At 39.4% G+C, this 21,897-nt stretch overlaps 1 protein-coding gene across 3 annotated transcripts in view; it reads right to left on the bottom strand.

Annotated features, from left to right (window-relative positions):
* LOC140196191 (peroxidasin homolog) overlaps positions 1-21,897 on the bottom strand; it is a 569,369-nt gene that overhangs the window by 2,360 nt on the left and 545,112 nt on the right. For all 3 annotated transcript variants that reach the window (XM_072254973.1, XM_072254982.1, XM_072254989.1), the window contains 2 exons: positions 20,121-20,244; positions 4,515-4,628 (listed from right to left, as the gene is read on the bottom strand). In XM_072254973.1, coding sequence (XP_072111074.1) covers positions 4,515-4,628; positions 20,121-20,244 — 238 coding nt within the window. The remainder of the gene's footprint in view (positions 1-4,514; positions 4,629-20,120; positions 20,245-21,897) is intronic.

The following is a 21,897-nucleotide window of genomic DNA, read 5'->3' as shown; positions in this document are numbered from 1 at the left end:
GGATTTTATGTCGCTGATTACTCAGAATCAATCAGTCAAACCTACAAACTCACTCAAGGCATTCAGCTGAGAATGATGGTTTATGGGGATCTAAGGTTTCCTGTGGATTCTCCAGCAATATTACTGCAACTTATCTCACAGATCTGCAGCAATATTTTTGTGTGAGTAAGTCATTCCTGCAACTTATGGTGAAGAGCCTAAGTAACCATTGGAAAAAACGGTGAAAAGTACTAAAAGTGGCCTGGAAAATATGAAGGCAGGTAGTAATAGTAAGGGAAATCAATAAATAAATACTGCATATACTTGAAAACTAATTATAAGATACAAAAAGCAGCAAAAATCAGCTGGTCAGGCAACTGTTCTGGAAGGAATTAATGTTTCAGATCCGGGATCCTTCATCAGAACATTTGTAAAGAGCTCTACCTCACTGCTGCTTCTGTGGAGTTCCTGTTGACTGAAAAACAGGCAAGAAACAACTTCTTATATAAAAAAAATGTCAAGAGGCCATGGGAAGGGGAGATCCAGTCCTTACAATGAAAGCTAGAGTATAAGGATTGTCACATCACACATGACCAGTTAAGTGATCACACAGAAAGGTCCAGGTCAAGGGTCTTCATGCTTTGTTAAAATTTATGTTAAAAACATGCTCTTCTGTTATTTCTGTGCCATGGCTAGGCAGCCAATCATGTCAGACATCCTCTGTGCCAGGCAAATTTCTGCGCATTGAGCCCAGTTCCCTTTTGTAACTGGTGGATATTGGGCATCAGTTTGAACCTTGGGAATGAAAAAATACAGGAGCCCTGAGGAAACCTATTTTTAATTTCACCAATCACTAAGTTAATGTATCACATTCGGATTTATTAGCTGTTTTGCTATCTGTGGAACTTACTGGAAAATAAATGTGCCATTTTCCTGCTGGCTGTTTTAAGTTAAAATAATGTCCTGAAACAGGACCATCATGTGCAAAATGGACAATTCCAGGAATACCTGTGGGTTCTGTGGATTCCTAAAAATCAGTCCAAAGAGCACAAAACAAGGTACATCTTTTTTTCATAGGTGGAAAGAGGTTAGTGAAGCATAGCGTCAGCATAAGTATGATGGGTGATTTTAATTTTTTCTATATAGTGTAATATTAAAGACAAATTAGGGGGAGATTAGTCTTTGATCATCGTCACTAGCTATTTGTACTGGCAACTAGGAATAATGCCCAGAGATACTAGATATTGCAAAAACTGGGATACGGAGCAAAATCAAAAGGCTAGAGGAAATGGACAGTCCAAACTTTGGGTTCAGGAAGGAAGAATACCTACTTCTGCAAAGTCAGCTCCATCGTGATCGATGGAATTAATACTTTAGGGATATTTAACAGGTTTCGAGATAGGCACATGTGGGAAGGAAGGGTTAGATTGATCTTGGAGTAGGTTGAAAGATTGGCACAATATTATGGGCTGAAGGGCCTGTACTTTGCTGTTCTATGCTCTATGTTCTAAATGTACAAAGGTAGCTACAACTCCTGGCCACGGATATGACACTACCAATCAAAGATGAATTTCATTCTATTATTCTATAAAGCATATAGTCTAGCATCAATTAACTGATCGGTTAGATCTAGCATTTATCACTGAAAGACGATGGATGTAACATAAATGTAAGGAAGGACAGCCCAATGATTGGTTACAAATGTAGACAAAGGAGTTAAATTGCACCACAAAAGCAAAATTCAAAAAGTCAAAAGATACAGGACTGAAGGTGCTCTATAAAATGCATGTAGCATTTGGAATAAGGTGGACGAATACGTGATGCAATTAGAAATTGGTCGGAATGACATTGTGAGCATCATTGAGTTGTGTCTGAAAGAAGGCTATAGCTGGGAATTTAACATCAAGGGATATATTTTGTATCAAATGAACAGAAAGGAACGCATCAGCAGTCGTGTGGTTCTGTTGGTAAGAGATGGAATTACATCTTTAGAAAGAGGTGCAATGCAGACAGAGAATATTGAATCTTTGGGGTGGAGTTAAGAAATTGCAAGGGTATAAAACTCATTATGGGAATCATATATATACCTCCAAATAGTAGCCAAAATGTGGGGTTGAGATTGCAAAGGGAGCTGGAAAAGGCATGTAGGAAGGGTAATGACACAATTGTAACAGGAGACCTGAAGATGCAAGGTGATTGGGAAAATCAGTTTTGTGTTGGATGGCAAGAGAGAGAATTTGTTGAATGAGACAGTGATCGTAACATGATTGAATTCATACTTCATTTTGAGAGGGAGAAGAAGCATAAGTCATATGTATCAGTATCACAATGAAATAAAGGGAATTACAGAGGCATGTGAGAGGAGCTTGCCTAGGTGAATTGGAGAAGGACATTGGTGGGGATGATGGCAGAGCAGAGGCAGCTGAAGTTTCTGAGAATAGTTTACAAGGCACAGGATATATATGTCCCACAGGAGAAGTTCTCATATGGTAGGGAAAGGCAACCATGGCTGACAAGGGAAGTTAAGGACTGTATAAAAACCAAAGGAAGGGCATATAATGTAGCAAAAGTAAGTGGAAGTTGGATTATTGGATAAAATCTAACAAAAGACAACTAAAAAAGCTATAAGAAGGGAAAAGATGAAATATGAGAGCAAATAAACCAATGATATAAAGCAGGATACTAAAGGTTTTTTCAGTTATAAAAAGAGTTAAAGAGAAGTGAGAGTTGATATTGGACCACTAGAAAATGATGATGGTGAGGTAGTAATGGGGGACAAAGAAATGGCAGACGAACTTAATGAGTACTTTGCATCACTCTTCACTGTGGAAGACATTTGCAAAGTGCCAGAGGTCTTGAGTGTCAGGGAGCAAGAGTGAGTGCCATTGTTATTATAAAGAAAAAAGTGCTAAGGAAGCTCAAAGATCTTAAGGTGGTAAGTCACCTGGGCCAGATGGACTATATCCCAGAGTCTTGAAAAAGGTTGCTGAAGAGATAATGGATACATTGGCCATGATCTTTCAAGAATCACTTGATTCTGGCATGGGCCTGGAGAACTGGAAGATTGCAAATGTCGCTCCACTTCTTAAGAAAGGAGGAAGGCTAAAGAAAGGAAATTATAGGCCAGTTAGCCTAACCCAGTTCGAAAAGTGTTGGAGTCTATTATTAAGGATGAGGTTTCAGGGTACTTGGAGACTAATCATAAAATAAATCAAAGTCAGCATGGTTTCTGTGAAGGTAAATCTTGCATGACACATCTGTTAGAGTTCTTCAAAGAAGTAACAAGTAGGGTGGACAAAGAAGAGGCAGTGGAAATCATTTACCTAGGTTTTCAGAAGGCGTTTGAGAAGGTGCTACACATAAGGCTGCTTAACAAGATAAAATCCTATGGGTTTTACGGGAAATATACTGGCACGGATAGAGGAATGGCTGATAGGCAGGAGGCAGTGAGTGGGAATACAGGGGTCCTTTTCTGGTTGGCTGCTAGCAACAAGTGATGTTCCTCTGGGGTTGTTGTTGGGACCGCTACTTTTCACATTGTTTGTTAATGAATGATTTGGATAATGGAATTGATGGCTTTGTGGCACAGTTTGCAGATGATACGAAGATAGGTGGAGGGGTAGGTAGTGCTGAGGAAGCAATGCGACGTAAACAAATTGGAAGAATGGGCAAAAAAGTGACAGATGGAATACAGTGTTGGGAAATGTATGATAATGCATTTTTGGTAAAAGGAACAATAGTGCAGACTATTATCTAAATGGGGAGAAGGTTCAAACATTAGAGTTGCAGAGGAACTTAGGACTCATCACACAAAATTCCCAGAAGGTTAATTTACAGGTTGAGTCTGTGGTAAAGAAGGCAAATGCAATGTTGACATTCATTTCATGAGGAACAGAATATAAAAGCCAGTAGACAATGCTGAGGCTTTATAAGACACTAGTCATGCTGCACTTGTTGACAGTTTTGGGCCCCATATCTCAGAAAGAATGTGTTGTCATTAGAGAGAGTCCAGAAGAGGTTCACAAGGATGATTCCAGGAATGATGGAGCACTTGACAGCTTTGGGCCTGTACTCACTGGAATTTAGAAGGATGTTTCCTGTGGTGGGGTATCCAGAGGGCACAGCCTCAAAATTGAGGGTTGACTTTTCAAAACAGAGTTAAGGAGCAATATTTTTAACCAGAGATTATTGAATCTGTGGAATGCTCTGCCACAGACTGCAGTGAAGGCCAAATCCATGGGTATATTTAAGGCGGAAGCTGATCATTTCCTGATTGGTCAGGGCATCAAAGGATATGGCGAGAAGGCAGGTGTATGGGGTTGAGTGGGATCCAGGATCAGTCATGATGGAATGACAGAGCAGCCTCAATGGGCTGAATGGCCTAATTCTGCTCCTATAGCTTATGGTCTTAAGGTCTAAGATCAATTACAATCCCAGCAGTAAAATTTAGCTGGATGAAAAATACACATCTAATAACCAATATTTTAAATATTCTGCATTGTATAACTGAATATTATCTGTAATCTAATCCATACCTTACACCAACAGGAAGTACAATCTTCTTTTTTCCAGTGATTGTTCTCATTCATATGATTTCCCAATTCATCCGTGCATCCACGTTGCTGCAGGCGTGACTCCAGTTGGTCAATCTAATGAAATGTTGAGATATACATTACAAATATCATGTATGTTTAGTCTGGGCTAACTAGACTTCATGAAATTCTTAAGGATCACTATCTGATTCAGAGGGTATTTAACACTAAAGACAATAGCTCTTTCACAAAGCAATGTGTACTGAAAGAGCAGCACTGTTGGCAGGATATAATTTCTGCACTACCATAGACTTTGAACAGTTAGATTATTTCTTTAGATTAAAAAACTGCTCAGTTTTTTTTAACCTGCAAAGGAAAACTTGTCAAATCCTCTCTGATAAAGAAAGAACTTTTTACAGCATTGTGTGTCACCTGCATACAATGCTGCAAAAGAATAATCTTTGCTTTACACGGTTCAGCTCTCTGGAGAGCAAGATTTTCATCTGGTACAAGGTTACAGTTTCACCTCTTTTATCTGATGGTCAGATATTCATTCTCTCCTACCAGTGTTTGTTCGTCCATCTGCAGGCAATTGAAATCTGGTCCGGATATTTATAAGGAGGTGAGGAAGAAGCAGAGGAGGCCAATAACTGACATGGGAGGCAGATTTAAAGGCAGGGGCTCATTATTAATATTGTCTAATAGGCCAATAGGCTGGTTGACAAACAGGGTAGAAACTGGGCAGGAAAAATAGCACAAGATGTTACAATTGGCAATATTCAGTGTTGACTTTTGGTTATTGAACAGGCTGCAGATAAGTGTCTGAAGCGGGCAGCACGCAGATGGTTTATTGATTAATGGATGCTGGGGTTACAGACAGGAAGAAGTGAGGCTGAGGTCACTTTAGGAGGCTGCACAGTTCAACTGTAGAAGTTAAATTTAAATCAGTATTCCAATTACACTGTTAAGAGCTGGAGTTAAAATTAGCTCACCTATCAAGAACTGTAGGTTTGCTGACAGTAGATTGGTGTAATTTCTTGTTTCATTAATTAACTATTAAGGAAGTATTATAAAATCAACCAGAATGCTACCTTTGTTTGTTATATATGCATGTTAACAGCTTGTTATCATTGATTTCCTGCCTTGTGACACTAGGAAAGGGTAATGATATTATAGTTAAGTAGACAGTGTTAATTTCATTCACATCAAACTGACTGAAATTAAATATTAATCACCATTATTGATTAAATTCTTTTGCTGACATTCCAATTTCACCTGAGGAATACTAGAGAATTCTGTTGCAAAGAAAACACAATTCAAAAGTGTTTTTTGTCATCTAGGATGGATGTCTATAATTGTCTTTGTAGAGGTGAATGCTGCAAATCTTATCTTCATCCCCCCATTTTTCTCTGTTGAGTGCCCCATCATGCATTAGGATTAGCATGGTCAGACATACACAGAAGTAGATTAAGAAGTTCACAGAAATGGGGCACTACACCATTCAGTTCTTAGTCAATGACACATTGCATCTTTCATTTTTGTGTCAATTCTGATTCCAATTCTGATTCTGAAACTGTTCTGAACTCTTAGAACAAGTGATTTGTTGATGCTGATCATTTTACTGGCAAAATACCAGCACAATTGCCTAAGAATAGGAATAGCAGAATTCACTTGGCAAAGTCCTTTCCTGATGTATAGCCTTACCTGTAGTAAATGTACTGGGTCTCATGTTCTTCTGAATTTTCCTGAAAAGAACCCTCAACCAATTGATTCAGTATATATTAAACAGTTTAACACATTTGGCCTCAGATAATATTTTACAAGTAAAATATTACCTAACTGGTACATGCCATACAATAACCAATGCCTGTTGGCATCTCTCCATGGGCTTTGTGTGTAAATGTAAGAAAGGTAGCACACAGAAGCAGAAAATATTAAGATTTCTAATGTTTTAGACACTGCATGAAATTAAATAAAAATAGAAACGCATAAATTTAAGGAAAAAGCTAAAACTTTATTACCGTCAAGAATCATAGTGTCATACAGCAATTGGACCTTGAAGCCCACCAAGTCCATGCCAAAATCAAGCACCCATTTTTGCTAATCTGATATGCTCGCCTGATTTGACCACTCACTCACACAAGGGCTCTTGACAGTGGCAATTAACCTACCAACCTGTTTGTGTTTGGGAAATGAGAGGAAACTGAACAGCCAGTGGAAAGCCAAACATTCATGACAGGAATGGGCAAAAGTCCATGCATGCTGCACCAAAGGACAGGAGCAACTTCAAGCCATCTGAGATATGAGGCAGCAGCTCTACTAGCTGTGCCACTCTGCAGATTCATTTTTATTTATAGCAATAAAATGATTTTGATTACTGTAAAATCCATTGAACTTTAAAATATTAATCTGAGGGAGTAAGACAAATGATCAGAATTTGTGTCAGCAGATTGCTACAAAATTGGTTTTCTTAGATTTTTCGTGGTGGCTCAAAATGTATCTGTCATGGCAGATTGTTGTGGATTGAGTTGTTGTGATACGAGCATAGAACCAAATGAATTGCTGTCTTAAATCATGCATCAGATGGATACTAATGGATGGAATTCCTTTCCCTGCTTTCAATTGATATTTGACAAAATGGTACACGATGAAGTCACAGCAATGGGACTCCACGAATTCTTGCAATCTCATTGTTGCATAACAAGAATACAAAGATAATGAATTTTCATGAAGATACTTCTCATAATTTCAAAGATGGTCATTGTTGGTCGTAGGCTGCAGATTCAAAGCAAAATATTGGGTTTTCAGTACCATGGATTGGAATGTGGTTTTGACCTTTTTCCAATTGAATCCAAATTTAACCAAATAGTTCTGACCAAAATTCTCCTTTGTTCATTGATGTAATTTCCACATTATATGCATTTCAAATGATGTCACATCTCATGCAACAGATGAAACTTTTGTGGGAGATAACCTCCCAGGAGAATGCCATGGAGACCAGGTTACTGCCACTGAGCATGGGTCCGTGGTGCAGAAGGGAAAGAGAGAGAAAAAGAGAGCAGTAGTGTTAGGGGACTCAATAGTCAGGGGTACAGACAGGAGATTATGTAGACGTGAAATGGACAGCCAAATGGTATGTTGCTCCCAGAAGCCAGGGTCAGGGATGTCTCAGATTGCATCCACAACATTTTGGAGAAGGAGGGAGAGCAGCCAGCTGTCTTGGTAAATATAGGTACAATTGACATCAAAAGGAAAAACAAAGAGGTCCTGAAAAGAGAATTTAGAGAACTAGGTAGAAAGTTAAGAAGCAGGACCTTCTGGGTAGTAATTTCTGGATTGCTGCTTGTGCCATATACCAGTGAGGGTAGAAACAGGATGATATGGCAGATCAAAGCATGGCTGAGGTTCTTGGATCATTGGGATTTCTTCTGGGGAAGGTATACAAAAGTGACTGGCTACACTTGAACCCAAAGGAGACCAATATTCTCACGGACAGGAGGGTTTAAAATAATTTGCCGGTGGGTAGGAACTGGAATATAGGGACTTAGGATAGGACTCATGGTAAAAAAAAAGCAAAGGTAGCTCGTAGTCAGATCGTCAGGAAGGGCAGGCAGATGATAGAACATAATTGCAGCCAGCAGGGTGAGTATCAGTGCATTCGGGAAGTAGAATCAAAAAAGGAGGCAAATACAGTACTTAAAATGTTATATCTCAATGCACGGAGTGATGAAATAAGGTGGATGCTCATGTTGCAATATTACAGATTGCCAAGTATGATGTTGTGACCATCACTAAATTGTGGCTGAAGGATGGTTATAGTTGGGAGCTGGATGTCTAAGCTTACACGTTGTATTGGAGGGATAGGAAGGTAGGCAGAGGGGGTGGCATGGCTCTGCTGGTAAAGAATGGCATCAAATCAGTCGAAAGATGTGACATAGAACTGGAAGATGTTGAATCTTGTGGGTTGAGTTAAGAAACTGCAAAAGTAAAAAGACCCTGATGGCATTTACATACAGTCCTCCCAACAGTAGCTGGGATGTGGACCATACATTACAACAGGAAATAGAAAAGGTGTGTCAAAAGGGGAAAGTTATGATAGTCATGGGAGATTTCAACGATCGGGAAGATGTTGGATTCAATTGTTGAGGATGAAGTTATGGAGTACTTGGTGACACAGGAGAAGACAGGCCAAAGTCAGCATGGTTTTCTTCAGGGAAAATCCTACCTGATGAACCTCTTTGAATTCTTTAAGGAGATTACACATAGAATTCATAAAGGGGATGCAGTGGATGTTGTATATTTGGACTTTCAGAAGGCCTTTGACGAGGTGCTGCACATGAGGCTGCTTACCAAGTTAAGAGCCCATGGTATTACAGGAAAGTTACTGGCATGGTTAGAGCATTGGCTGATTGATAGGAGGCAGTAAGTTGGAATAAAAGGATCCTTTTCTGGTTGGTTGTCAGTGACTAGTAGTGTTCTGCAAAGGTTGGTGTTGAGACCGCTTCTTTTTATGCTATATATAAATGATTTAGATGATGGAAAAGATGGCTTTGTTGCCAAGTTTGCAGATGTTATAAAGATTGGTGGATGGGCGGGTAGTGTTGAAGAAACAGATAGGCTGCAGAAGGACTTAGGAAAATGGGCAAGAAAGTGGCAAATGAAGTACAATGTTGGAAAATACATGGTCATGCACCTTGGTAGAAGAAATAAATGTGCAGAGTATTTTCTAAATGAGGAGAAAATCCAAAAATCTGAACTGCAAAGGGACTCGGGAGTCCTTGTCCTCGTAAAGGTTAACTTGCAGGTTGTGTTGGTAGTGCAGAACGCAAATGCAATGATAGCATTCATTTCATGAGGTCTAGAATATAAGAGCTGAGGCTTTATAAGGCACTGCTGAGGCTTCACCTTGAGTATTGTGAACAGTTTTGGGCTCCTCATCTTAGAAAAGATGTGTTGGCTTTGGAGAGGGTTCAGAGGAGGTTCAGAAGGATGATTCCAGGAATGAAAGGGTTATCATATGAAGTGAGTATGATAGCTCTGGGTCTGCACTCGCTGGAATCTAGAAGGATGAGGGAGGATCTCATTGAAACCTTTCAAATGTTGAAAGGCCTAGACCGAGTAGATGTGGAAAGGACGTTTCCCATGGTGGGAGAGTCTAGGACAAGAGGGCACAGCCTTAGGGTAGAGGAGTGTCCATTTAAGACAGAGATGAGGAGAAATTTCTATAGCCAGAAGGTGGTGAATTTGTGGAGTATAGTACCACAGGCAGCTGTGAAGGCCAGGTCATTGGGTGTATTTAAGGCAGAATTTGATATATTCTTGGTTGGACTCGGCATCAATGGTCATGGGGAGAAGGTTGGGGAGTGGGGCTAAGGCGGGGAGAGAAAGGATCAGCCATGTTTGAATGGCCAAGCACACTAGATGGGCCAAATGGCCTAATTCTACTCCCATGTCTTATGGTCTTATGGAAACATTACTGAGGTAATTTTTCATATTATCCTAGAAACACCTACCATTGGACACCCCCAGGTCATCCCAATTTTAATAATGATAGTTTAGGCCATTCCCATTCAAGGCAGCTATTGATTAACTTTTCTCCCTTGAATCCTTTTACATTCTCCAGCAACCTGGTCCTGCATTTGCTCCAAGTTCCTGACTGACCCAAGTCCTTATGCATGACTACCACATTTGCATAGCTGTCACTGCTGCCCTCACTCCAACATCTACCCTGGTCCAAGTTCATCTCTCCACCTTCCTACACACCCACATAATTCTACCTACCAAATTCCCAGAAATTAAGCACACAACTCTGATCTCCAGATGGCTACAAGACTCTGACTGCCTTTCTTGTCATGAATCCACTGGTCCTAAACACTATCTAGCTTAAATCATTAAGCATGGACTATACTGAACTTTGGGGTGCCAGGCTTTTAACTGAAATAGTCTTCACTATGCTGTTCAATACCCCGCAGTGGCATTAAAACATGCTTTTTAGGACACATATCACTCTCTACATCTGAGTTTATGAATTCATATACTCAGCACTGTTTTACAAGCTTAAATTAAGTTATCAGAATCTTCTACATCCGTTAGTGTCTTGTTATTACACATTTCAAATACTAACTTATTTCATTTACTTACATTTTAATCTCTAAACCTAAAGGTAGGAGTTCTTTGAGCAGGTAACAAATTCAGAGGTTCCCAACCTTTTTTATGCCATGGTTCCATACTATTAAGCAAGGGCTCTATGGATCCCAGGTTAGGAACCCCACAAAGGAAAGATGGTGGAAGTTACTTACTTGGATTTTCATGACAAGGTGCCGCACACAGGGCTGCTAACAAGATAAGAATCCAAATCATTAGAGGAAAAATTCTGGCATGCGTAGAAGACAAGCTGACTGGCAGAAATCCGACAGTGGATGATGAAGTGGTCTTTTTCAGGATGGTTGCCCAGTCACCAATATTCTTGACATTCACTGGCAATACCATCACCTAATCTGCCACCCTAGCAAAATTCCTAAAGATTACGATTGGTCAGAAACCCGAACCAACTACATAAAAACTGTGTCTACTGAGGCCAGGAAAGGATCGGATATTGTGTGATGAATGCCTCATCTCCTAGAAATCCAGCATCTGCTGGGCACATGTCAGAAGAGTTATGAAACACCCTGCATTTGCCTGAATACGTGTGGTTCCAGCAACTCCCATTAATCTCAACATGATCCATAACAAAGCAGTTCTTTTGACTATTACTGCCCAAAACTATTATTTCTTCTCCAACCATTATACAGTGGTTGCTGTGTTTTCTATCAACAAAATGTATTGCATGTAATCGCATCAGCTTCACACAGCTTTCCCCAAAACAGTCAGCCTCCATAACTAAGAAGAACATAGGCAGTAGCCACGTGGGAATGTCATCAACTGCAGGCTCACCATCCTGACTTGGAAATATATTGCTTTCATCATTACTAGTTCTAAATCTTAGAAAGTCCTTCCTATCTGCCCTTGCTGGAGTGCCTCCACTAGAAGAACTGCAATGTTTCAAGGAGTTGTTTTACACCTGGGCATTAACACGTCAGTTATATCATATATGTTTAAGTTATTTTTGTGAGTGTTACTTACAGTCCATGATGCTATGTGCCTGTGATGCAGCTGCAAGTAAGCTTTTCAATGCATCTATGCATGCATATACTCGTGCATACAACATTAACCTCAACTCAATGACAGTCAGGGATGGGCAATATGTTTTGTTCTCGTCAGTAATGTTCAGATTCCTGTTAAGTGAATAACAAGAAAAAGATCCTACCAGGGAAACTTCACACAGCTTCTTCAGGGTGCTCTGGTTACTCAGTTAAAATTAAAATTCCTGAGACAAAATTTGTTTCTCTGGCATCTAAACTTTCTTTTTGAGTCAATGCAAGTAAAATAAGTTAGTGTTTATTCATCTCAATAGGTTTTGTGAAATTATGCTTTATTTGTTCACATAAAAGTCATATCCTTTCAAGGAAATTCATTATCAAAGCAAAGCCCTTTGAGGATTTTCGAATCCTAAATAAATGAGAGTCTTGCAAACATAAAATAAAACTGGAAGTGATTATTGTTAGTCTACTAGTGGAGTTTCAAATACAACGTGGAGAGAGACTAAGTAGATAGCCATTCATTCCTGTAGCACAAATGGCTTTTCAGAATAAAAGGAAGCTAAAGTGTTATGGTCGAAAGAAATGTTTATCTTTTGTAAAGATTACTCTATTGACTAGTCTAAGATTAATTCAACCAAAAGAGAAATGGAATGATCGTGCTTTCACTCCTCAGGTAGATTAACATTCTTTTTGGTACTTGACACATTTTATTTAGACAATATGTTGAGGCAAATAAAAAGTTAATAAAATCAAGGGAATACTGCCAGAACAGAATACAGTTTTTCTATGTTCAAAACCATACAATGCAATGATCAAGCTACATCTGGGGTATTATGTGACATTTTGTAAAAGACTGTGAAAAGCTATTTTATGATAATGAGAAGGGTGAAAGGAAATGAACCTAAGAGATAAGAGCACAAAATATGTGAGTGGGACACAGTAATGAGGAAATACTAAAGTGCCATAATCAATATAAAGTACAAACTTGCTTAACATGATTTCCGAATATGATCTTACAGTTAGGTCACTTTATAGAATTAGATGTCATAATTATAAAATTGCCAAACAAATTTATATTCTTAATTAAGGATTGAAGCATCTTCAGAACTTACTAGTGGATAACAATCAACAAGCAGTTGTGGCACAAAGGTTTACTGTGATAAAAGCTCCCGTTGTCTCCAACCATATTTTACAGGGAAGAGAAACTATATTCTGACAGAATATTACTTCAATATCTGAATGGCTCTGTGAAAGAATATTAAATTGTCCTTTTCCAGAACAAATAATTCAATGTTGGCGATGATAATAAGCTAATTTAAAATAGAATGTTTTTTTTATATTTTGTACATACCAAAACCGATGAAAATGGGTTAAATTCATAAAATACAACAGTTCCCATTACTAGGTTTGGTATGATCAATGTTTCTATGGAAATCCTGTTAGAAATTCTCAGATTAATGTTTGAGACTTTTCTAGTTCAATGGAAATAGATTTGAATGTTGCAAAGCTTTGAACGATGGAAAAGACTGAATCAATGTCAATCATTTGGATATTGCTCATAATAGTAAATACAAATCATTAAAGAAAATTAATTATTATGAATGTAAATAAGGGAATTATGCAAACTACCAGTCAAAATAAAGTATTACCATTGTAGAATCAGATTTCCTAACTACACATTAGCAAAAATATGCACATTGAGTTACCAGGAGATGTAGATGAGATTGAGACTCATTTATATTGTGAATTCACATAGTATATAGAAAGTACAAACCATGATGTCTGTACAACATCAAATGAAACAAAATCTCTTCTGCCTGCATACAGAGAAGCAATTTCATCACTCTCTGTAAGGAATTTGTACATTTTCCCTGTGTGTGGATTTCTACTGGATGCTCCAGTTTCCTCCCAAATTTCAAAGGTGCATGGATTAGTAGGTTAACTGGTCACTTGGGTGCAATTGGGCAATAGGGATTTTTGGGTTGGGAGGACCCATTACTGTGCTCTATCTCCAAACAATTTTAGAAAGCAGGGGTTCCCAACCTTTTTTATGCCATGGACCCCTACCATTCACTGAGTGGTCCGTGGAACCCCAGGTAGAGTAAGTTAATTCGTTAAATAATTATCAGAGAAATTTGAAGAAAAAAGTGAGCTGTCAAATAGGATGGTGGAATCTGGCTGTTAAAAATCCTTAAAGCATACGGTTATGGACTAAGGATTGGAAAAGGGATTAAACTGATGTTCATTTTTTAGATACCAAGGAGACAAATGTGACAAATGGGCTCCCCTGTGCCACAAAATAATCGTGATTTCTATGATTCTATGGCACTAATTTGAACTAAGTAGGGGAATGCTCCTTGATATCTGGCTCAGAATTTATCCATCAGCCATCAGGTGGTCATCTAATTCTGTGACCATAATGTTTGTATTTGGCTACTATCCCCAACATTATTATGATGATCTAAGTTAAATAATCAGTTCTGAAGCATTTTGGGTCAGTTAAAGATCATGAGAAGCAATACTCTCAACCTACATCTACTAGCTTTCATTCTGGAGCTGTGGCCAAGGCAGGGAAAGAAGGAAACCAGGATCATTTCCAAGCAAAGCATGGAAGATTTTATATCTTACAATTTCTACTACTCCTCAAACATCAGTAGAAACCACTAAATAATTAATCAATTAAATAGAGTACCCATGCACTGCACAGCATGGGGCAAGGAAATAATAAGCATCGTTATGCTAAGATGAACATAAAGGGGAAATAAATTCATGACGTTCAGAAAAGAATACTCTTGTGTGCCGAAAGCAATGAACAAGTTTTGAAGTAATGAACAACATTTAACTCTTATGAAAATTCAATTATTAAACATATAAACCAACACATTGTTGTCTCTGTGTCTCAAGTCCAGCTGTCTTTGTGCTCATCCTAGCATAACCATGCCTGCTGTTTTGTTTTTTTCTCCCATACTGTGCAGCGCACCCTTGTACATGAAGAAATTAATTAATTGATTAAAATTTAGTGTTTTTTACTGAATGGTTAAAGAGTAAATCAGCCTACTCTCCATGGGCTTTGTCTACACCTCTTGCCTCTACAACAAAACAGCCATCATGATCATGGAGCCCTCCCACCCCAGCACCCCAGACATTATCTCTTTAACTCCTCCCCCAATCTGGCAGAAGATATAAAATCCTGAAAATATGTATTACCATGCTCAGGGACAACTTCTATACAACTGTTATAAGACCATTGAACAGACCTCTTGTATGAAAAATAGGATCTTGACCTCACAATCTACTTCATCATTGCCTTGGACTTTATCATTATCCTATAGTCCTAATTGAAAAGCTACAGAACCTTGGCCTCTGCAACTCGTTCTTCGACTTCCTCACTGGAAGACCACAATCTGTGCAGATTGGAAATAACATCTCCACCCCGCTGACAATCAATATTGGGGCACCTCAGGAGTGTGCACTTAGCCTGCTGCTGTACCCTCTCTACACCCATGATAGTGTGGCCAGGCACAGCTCAAATACCAACTATAAATTTGCTGATGGTAGAATTTTACGATTGTTGGCAGAATTTCAGACGGTGACGAAAGGGTGTACAGGAGCGATACATATCAGTTAGTCGAGTTGTGTCGCAGCAACAATGTCGCACTCAACGTCAGCAAGACCAAAGAGGAGATTGTGGATTTGACTTTATTTTTACATCCTTCACATACATGAGGAGTAAAAATCTTTATGTTATGTCTCCATCTAAACGTGCAACGTGCAATCATAGTAATTTATAATAAATAGAACAGTCAATGTAAGATAGAAATACACTCAAATCAGCGTGAGATAATCAGTCTGATTGCCTGGTGGAAAAAGCTGTCCTGGAGCCTCTTGGTCCTGGCTTTTGTGCTGCGTTACCATTTCCCAGATGGCAGCAGCTGGAATAGATTGCGGTTGGAGGTGTCTCGGGTCCCCAATGATCCTTCTGGCCCCTTTTACACACTTGTCTTTGTAAATGTCCGGAATAGTGGGAAGATGACATCTACAGATGTGCTGGGCTGTCCACACTACTCTCTGCAGAATCCTGTGATTAAGGGAAGTACAGTTCCCATACCAAACAGTGATGCAGCCAGTCAGGATGCTCTCAGTTGTGGCCCTGTAGAACGTTCTTAGGATTTGGGGGCCCATACCAAACTTCCTCAACCATCTGAGGTGAAAGAGGCGCTGTTGTGCATTTTTCATCACACAGCTGGTAGGTACAGACCACGTGAGGTCCTCAGTGATGTGGATATCGAGGAACTTAAAGCTGTTTAACTCTCAACCCCAGATCCGTTAATGTCAATAGGGGTTAGCCTGTCTCTATTTCTCCTGTAATCCACAACCAGCTCTTTTGTTTTTGCAATATTGAAGGAGAGGTTGTTTTCTTGACACCACTGTGTCAGAGAGATGACTTCTTCTATATAGGCTACCTCATCATTATTTGAGATTAGGCCAATCAATGTAGTGTTGTTGGCAAATTTAATTAGCAGATTAGAGCTGTGGGTGGCGACACAGTTATGGGTATACAGGTAGTAAAGGAGGGGACTTAGTACACAGCCCTGAGGGGCTTCTGTGTTGAGAGTCAGAGGGGTGGAGGAGAGGGAGCCCACCCTTACCACCTGCTGGTGATCTGACAGGAAGCCTGGGATCCAGCTGCATAAGGCAGGGTCAAGGTTGAAGTCTCTGAGCTTCCTGTCAAGTCTAGAGGGAATTATGGTGTTGAATGCTGAACTGTAATTCAAGAGCAGCATTCTTCAGGAAGGGTAAGGCAAGAGAACACAAACCAATCCTGAAAGAGGGATCAGAAGTGGAGAGAATGAATAATTTCAAGTGCTGGGTGTCAGTATCTCTGAGGACCTAACCTGGACACAATGTATTGATGCAGCAATAAAGAAGGCAAGACAGCAATATATTTCATTAGGAATTTGAGGAGATTTGGCCTGTCAACTAAAATACTCGAAAACTTCAACGTGTTCTGACTGACTGCATCACTGACTAGACTGGGGTTGAGGGGCGGGGGGGGGCGCTACTGCACAAGATCAAAACAAGTTGCAGAAACTTGTACAATTTGTCGGCTTTGTCATGGGTACCAGCCTCTGGAGTATCCAAGACATCTTCAAGGAGTGGTGCCTTAGGAAGGTGGCATCCATCATTAACGACTCCCACCACCCAGGACATGACTGCTACCATCGGGAAGGAGATACAGAAGCCTGAAGGCACGCACTCAGTAATACAGGAACAGCTTCTTCCCCTCTGCCATCCGATTCCTAAATGGACATTGAACCGGAACTCTGCACTACACTTTCTCTTTAACTGTAACACTTTAGCTGTATATTGTTATTGTTTATTCATTTTCCTGCAAATATATCGTGAAATGATCTGTATGCATGGTATGCAAAACAGTTTTTCAATGTATCCTGAAACATGCGACAGTAATAAACCAATTTACCAATTTATTAGTATGTACAGAATATAAAGATCTCCATGATCATCTTGGAAATAATCCCTGTTTTATTCTTTGCCTGTGTTAGCGACAACTCCAGAACTAAAGTTAATCAATGCAGACTGAGTGGAGTAACTCTTCTCACAATCTTTAACTGTTCCAAGTCAGATTCTGGCAATCTGCTTAGTAAAGTTACAGACAGTTTAGAATTTGAATTGTAACCTTGCAGATGGCACAACAATTGATGGAGTCATTGATTGTTAAGCAGGTTTTCTGAGGCTATAGCAGGATACAGATCAGCTGGAAAGTTGGGCAGAACTAGGACAGATTAGGGTTGATCCAGACAAGAGTGTTTGTACAAACTGTGAAGTCAATCTCAAGTAGGATAAAGAGAGTGCAGGGTAAGGATCTCAGGAGTGTTGATATGCAAGTCCATAAGCAGGATTATGCAGATAACTAGAGTGGTGAAGAAGACAACTGATTTGCTTATCTTCATAAAATGAGGCATTGGAGTATTAGAGTTAGGACATTATGTTGTATCTGTACAGAACATTGGTTAGTTTACACTTGCAGAACTGTGTTCAGCTTTAGTGACCACATTAGTATTAGAGGTAGTAATAGAGAGAATACAGAGAGGTTGCCTGGAATGAAAAGCTGCAACTAAAAGGCAGGATTTACTCTCAATTGGAGGCTGGGAGGTGACTTCATGGAGGTTGATGAAATAATGATAATTCATGGTTAAGACAGATAATCAGTTAGGGAAATCTAGAACTAAGACACATAGGTTTAATGTGAGGGGTGAAAATTTAATTATAATCTGAGGGGTAAGTTTTCACACAAATGGTGATAGTTATCTGGAATGAGCTCCCAGAGGAGATGGTGAAGGCATTTAAATAGGGAAAGCACAGAGGGATTCAGGTCTAATGCAGGTGTAACACCCTGGGAAAGGTCTCACTGCTAATGTAATAATCTTTCTGTAGAAGCAGTGTTTGGGTTATGGCTAGAGATAACGGGGGCTCTGGAATTTGCGCCTTCCAATAAGGGAGTGTTTTTTCTTGTTATATGCCTGAGACCGAGGTGTTCTGGGTCTTTTGTTCAGCGGAAGCTGGAGAGAGAAGATGCCAGAAAGGAGAGGTCGTAGACACCAGAAAGGAGTGGGCTTGGAGCGGGGCTGGAAGTCGACGAAGCCCAGGGAAATCGATGGAGGACCAGTGGTAGGTAAACCAGGAGCTCCAACTTGTGCACGTTAGACTGTTTCATTAAAATAGGCCCTTTTCTTTTTGTTTTACTTAACCCGTTAGTAAAATTAAGAATGATAAATCTAAATTGTTTAATTGCATATGGTGTACTGCCTGTTATTTTGTGGTACTGATTTGTAACAGGGGAACAGCTCACACAGCATCCACACAAACAGGAGGTTTTGCACCTTCAATCTCACACGTTTGGCCAGAGATGGACTTACACAGCCGACAGAACCCGAGGGTTACACGGGGAAAGGATAGGCAAGCATCACAGTCAGCATTGATGAGAAGGGCTGAAAGAGCATGATTTCATGCTGCATAATTCTGTGAGTCAAACGATAATGCATTATAGGCTAACAGTAGCTGCCTGGAAAAAGAATACTTTCTCAGAAATCAAAATAATTTAGCAGGTTGCTCAGCCCAACCAGTCTGGTAATAACTTAAAATGAGCAGTTTTTAAGCCAACGGTTACGTCCCTAACAGTTACACATATACCCGACAACGTAACTAACCGGCCTCCTGCAACACGTTACACAATTTCCTCGCCTCCCTAAGAAAGTGAAGCTTTTATGAGTACTGCTCCACCTTCAGGGCCAAAATATTCCTGGATGCACAGCATATTCTGTTGCTAAGGTAGGAGTACATAGAATCTTTATTTCCGCAAAGTTTTAGCATTTCAACAGCATCCGATTGTTCTTATTTTAAGTTTTACTTCCTCACATCCTTTTAAGTTTCTCTAGTCACTACAATTTTTTATATTTTGATTTTCCCCAGTGCCACATATGAGCTGGCTGCTAGGATTAATTAGCAGATCATTTTCATTAGCAGATTTGAATTTAGAACAGACTCTAGTTTCCTCTTAAGTCTCATCAGGCAACGCTGCTAAATGGTATTCAAATAGATAATTAGTGTAACGCTTTTACAGCGCCAGCTGTAAGATCGTGGCTCAATTGCTGCCATTACATGTCAGTAGTTTGTACATTCTCCCCATGACTATGTGTTCACGGGGAGACTCTTGGTGCTCCAGTTTCCTCCCACCTTCCAAAAATGTACAGTTAGGGTGAGTGAGTTGTGGGCATGCTATGTTGGTACCAGAAGTGTGGTAATGCTTGCCTGGCACAATCCTCATTGATTTGATTTGACACAAACGACACATTTCACTTTATGCTTCGATGTACATGTGACCAATAAAACTAATGGAAAAGATCTAGTGCTTTCCCAGCGTATATGACGAGTAGTCTCTTCTCAGGCTTCCAGATGGTACAGGTATTGATTTTAACAGACATTTCGATGACAAACCAATCAGGAGGGACAGATGACGGGGTTATATATTCCACCGGACTAGACATGCCTAGGCATCATCCCTGATGAAGATGGCAGAGTTTGTCATTGAAATGTCAGTTAAAACTGGTATCTGTACCTGGCTGGAAGCCCAAGAAGAGTTTACTCGAAATAAACCTAATCTTTAAAATATACTTTGGGAAAATGGAGGAGTTATTTTAACTTTTAGCCTTAGCCTCCCCACACTATAAAACTTCTATAGGAAAATGGTGACATCTGACTGGCTTCTGCTGTATTTCCTGGACTCTATTCTTTCAACAAATGGTTAGATTAAGGTGTGTCACAACAAATTACTTACCTCTTAGAATAAGATATTACACAATCGGGTTTATCTATAAATTTGGAAAAAGACATTTCTATATTTACTCGTTAAAAAACACTATTTATTGTTTGCGTTATTTATTATGCATACCTGGTTACGTAGGGAGATGATTGTCTTTTGCACATCAGCCACAAAACTGTTGAAACCTTGTGGGGTCTCATGATTATTGGGAAAAATTGTTGAGTTTACAAACTCCCCAAAATCTTGAGTGTACCTAGCATTCATAAGAAGAGTTCATCTTATAAGGTGAATTGTTTCAGTCAAAACAAAACAAACTGAATATACAATGTTAGCAAATTCTTAAAACATACCCAGTTTTTTAATGTAAATACAGGATATCTTGTTACATAATACAGGATATCAAAGGAATTAACAGAATAAAGGGCAATGATACCTTCCCCAGAGGAAGCTCCAATTCAAATGCATGCATGTTTCTTCCATGTAATTAGCAACATAATAGATTTCTGAGCACTGATTAAAAAACAACTTGTGCCTAAAACTTGAATTAATTAGCACCAGAATTCTGCCTGTGATGCAATTCCATTTCAATTAAAATCAAAATCATTAAGGACAATTAAGACCATGCTTCATGTTGAATGAATTCCTTAGATTTCCTCTGGGTCCTCCACATGTCTCCTGTGTTATTGTGTGGAGGAACCTGCAGGTGTGTAGCAGTGTCCAAAAAACATGCAACGCACTACTAGACACTGCTTTTATAACGTTAATATCTTCATGTCAGGCTCAGGCCAGTGCAAGTCCTGCACAAACATACAGATTAGAAACAAGAATAGGTGTCTGGTTCTCTGTGGTCTGTTTCACTGTTTAATAAATTCATTGCTGATTTGACGGTAATATCAGATGTGCGATCCAATCTATCAGTAGTAACCATTCACCCTTAGCTTTTCAAATGTCTATCTACCTCCACGTTTCCTACTGTTTAAGGAACGGAGTTCCGAAGATTCGAGGGTCACCAAGAGAAAAAAAAGTAGATTCATTTCTGCTTATCATGACTCCCAATCTGAACACCCACCTCCATCCTCAATCACTCCACCTACCTCAGACACCGGCTTTCCTGATTTCCTTTGGGCTGACTCCAGAGGCAAAATAATCAGGCAAATTGTCTTTTGACTTTGCACGATCTTTTGAGTAGTGCATAATACATTAGAGCACTGTCACATCTGTTGGCTACGTATTTTCAAACAAAATGCTCATATGTCGATCATGAACCAACTATTTAATTTATCTCTGTTGCCACCCACCAATTTCAAAGGGTAAATTCCTTATTATTTTTTATTTGCATTTCTTGCTCACCAAACTCTCCTCTGCTGGAAGCAGTTACATTTTGTGTTACATTAAGTACAGACTCAATAAAGTCTGACTGCCAAATAGCTATTTGTTGGGTGTGTGTTTTGGCAGTGATGCTCAGCATTAGGTGCACTTCAACAGAACAGTTTTATTTGCAACAGCTGTCATCAACTATGACATTAAAGCAGGCCATCATTCTGCAAAAGTCATTTGGAATAAGCAGCTAAAATATCAGCACTGATTAGAGCTTTGAATCTTTGTGAGTTATATGTCTGAAAACAAGCTTTAAGGGTTTTGTGATGAATCTATATTCAGCAAGGATATAGAACAAATAACCCAGCCTAGAAATGGTCGTTGAGGATGTTCAGCAGAAACAGAATTAATATTTCAAATTAATGAGAAATGTTGAAGTGTGTTATGGTGATGTTTTCAATGTATAAAGAACTGGTGATGGAATTCTCTTCCATCCCATTTAATATTCTGATGAAATATCATTTGTCAGAAACATGAACTCTTCTTCTTTTCTCACGGATGCAACCTTACCTGTATCTTCTTTCCTTTT

This window comes from Mobula birostris, chromosome 1, assembly GCF_030028105.1.
Source record: "Mobula birostris isolate sMobBir1 chromosome 1, sMobBir1.hap1, whole genome shotgun sequence".
NCBI classification, from domain to species: Eukaryota; Metazoa; Chordata; class Chondrichthyes; order Myliobatiformes; family Myliobatidae; genus Mobula; species Mobula birostris.
This window is presented reverse-complemented; position numbering and strand designations above follow the sequence as displayed.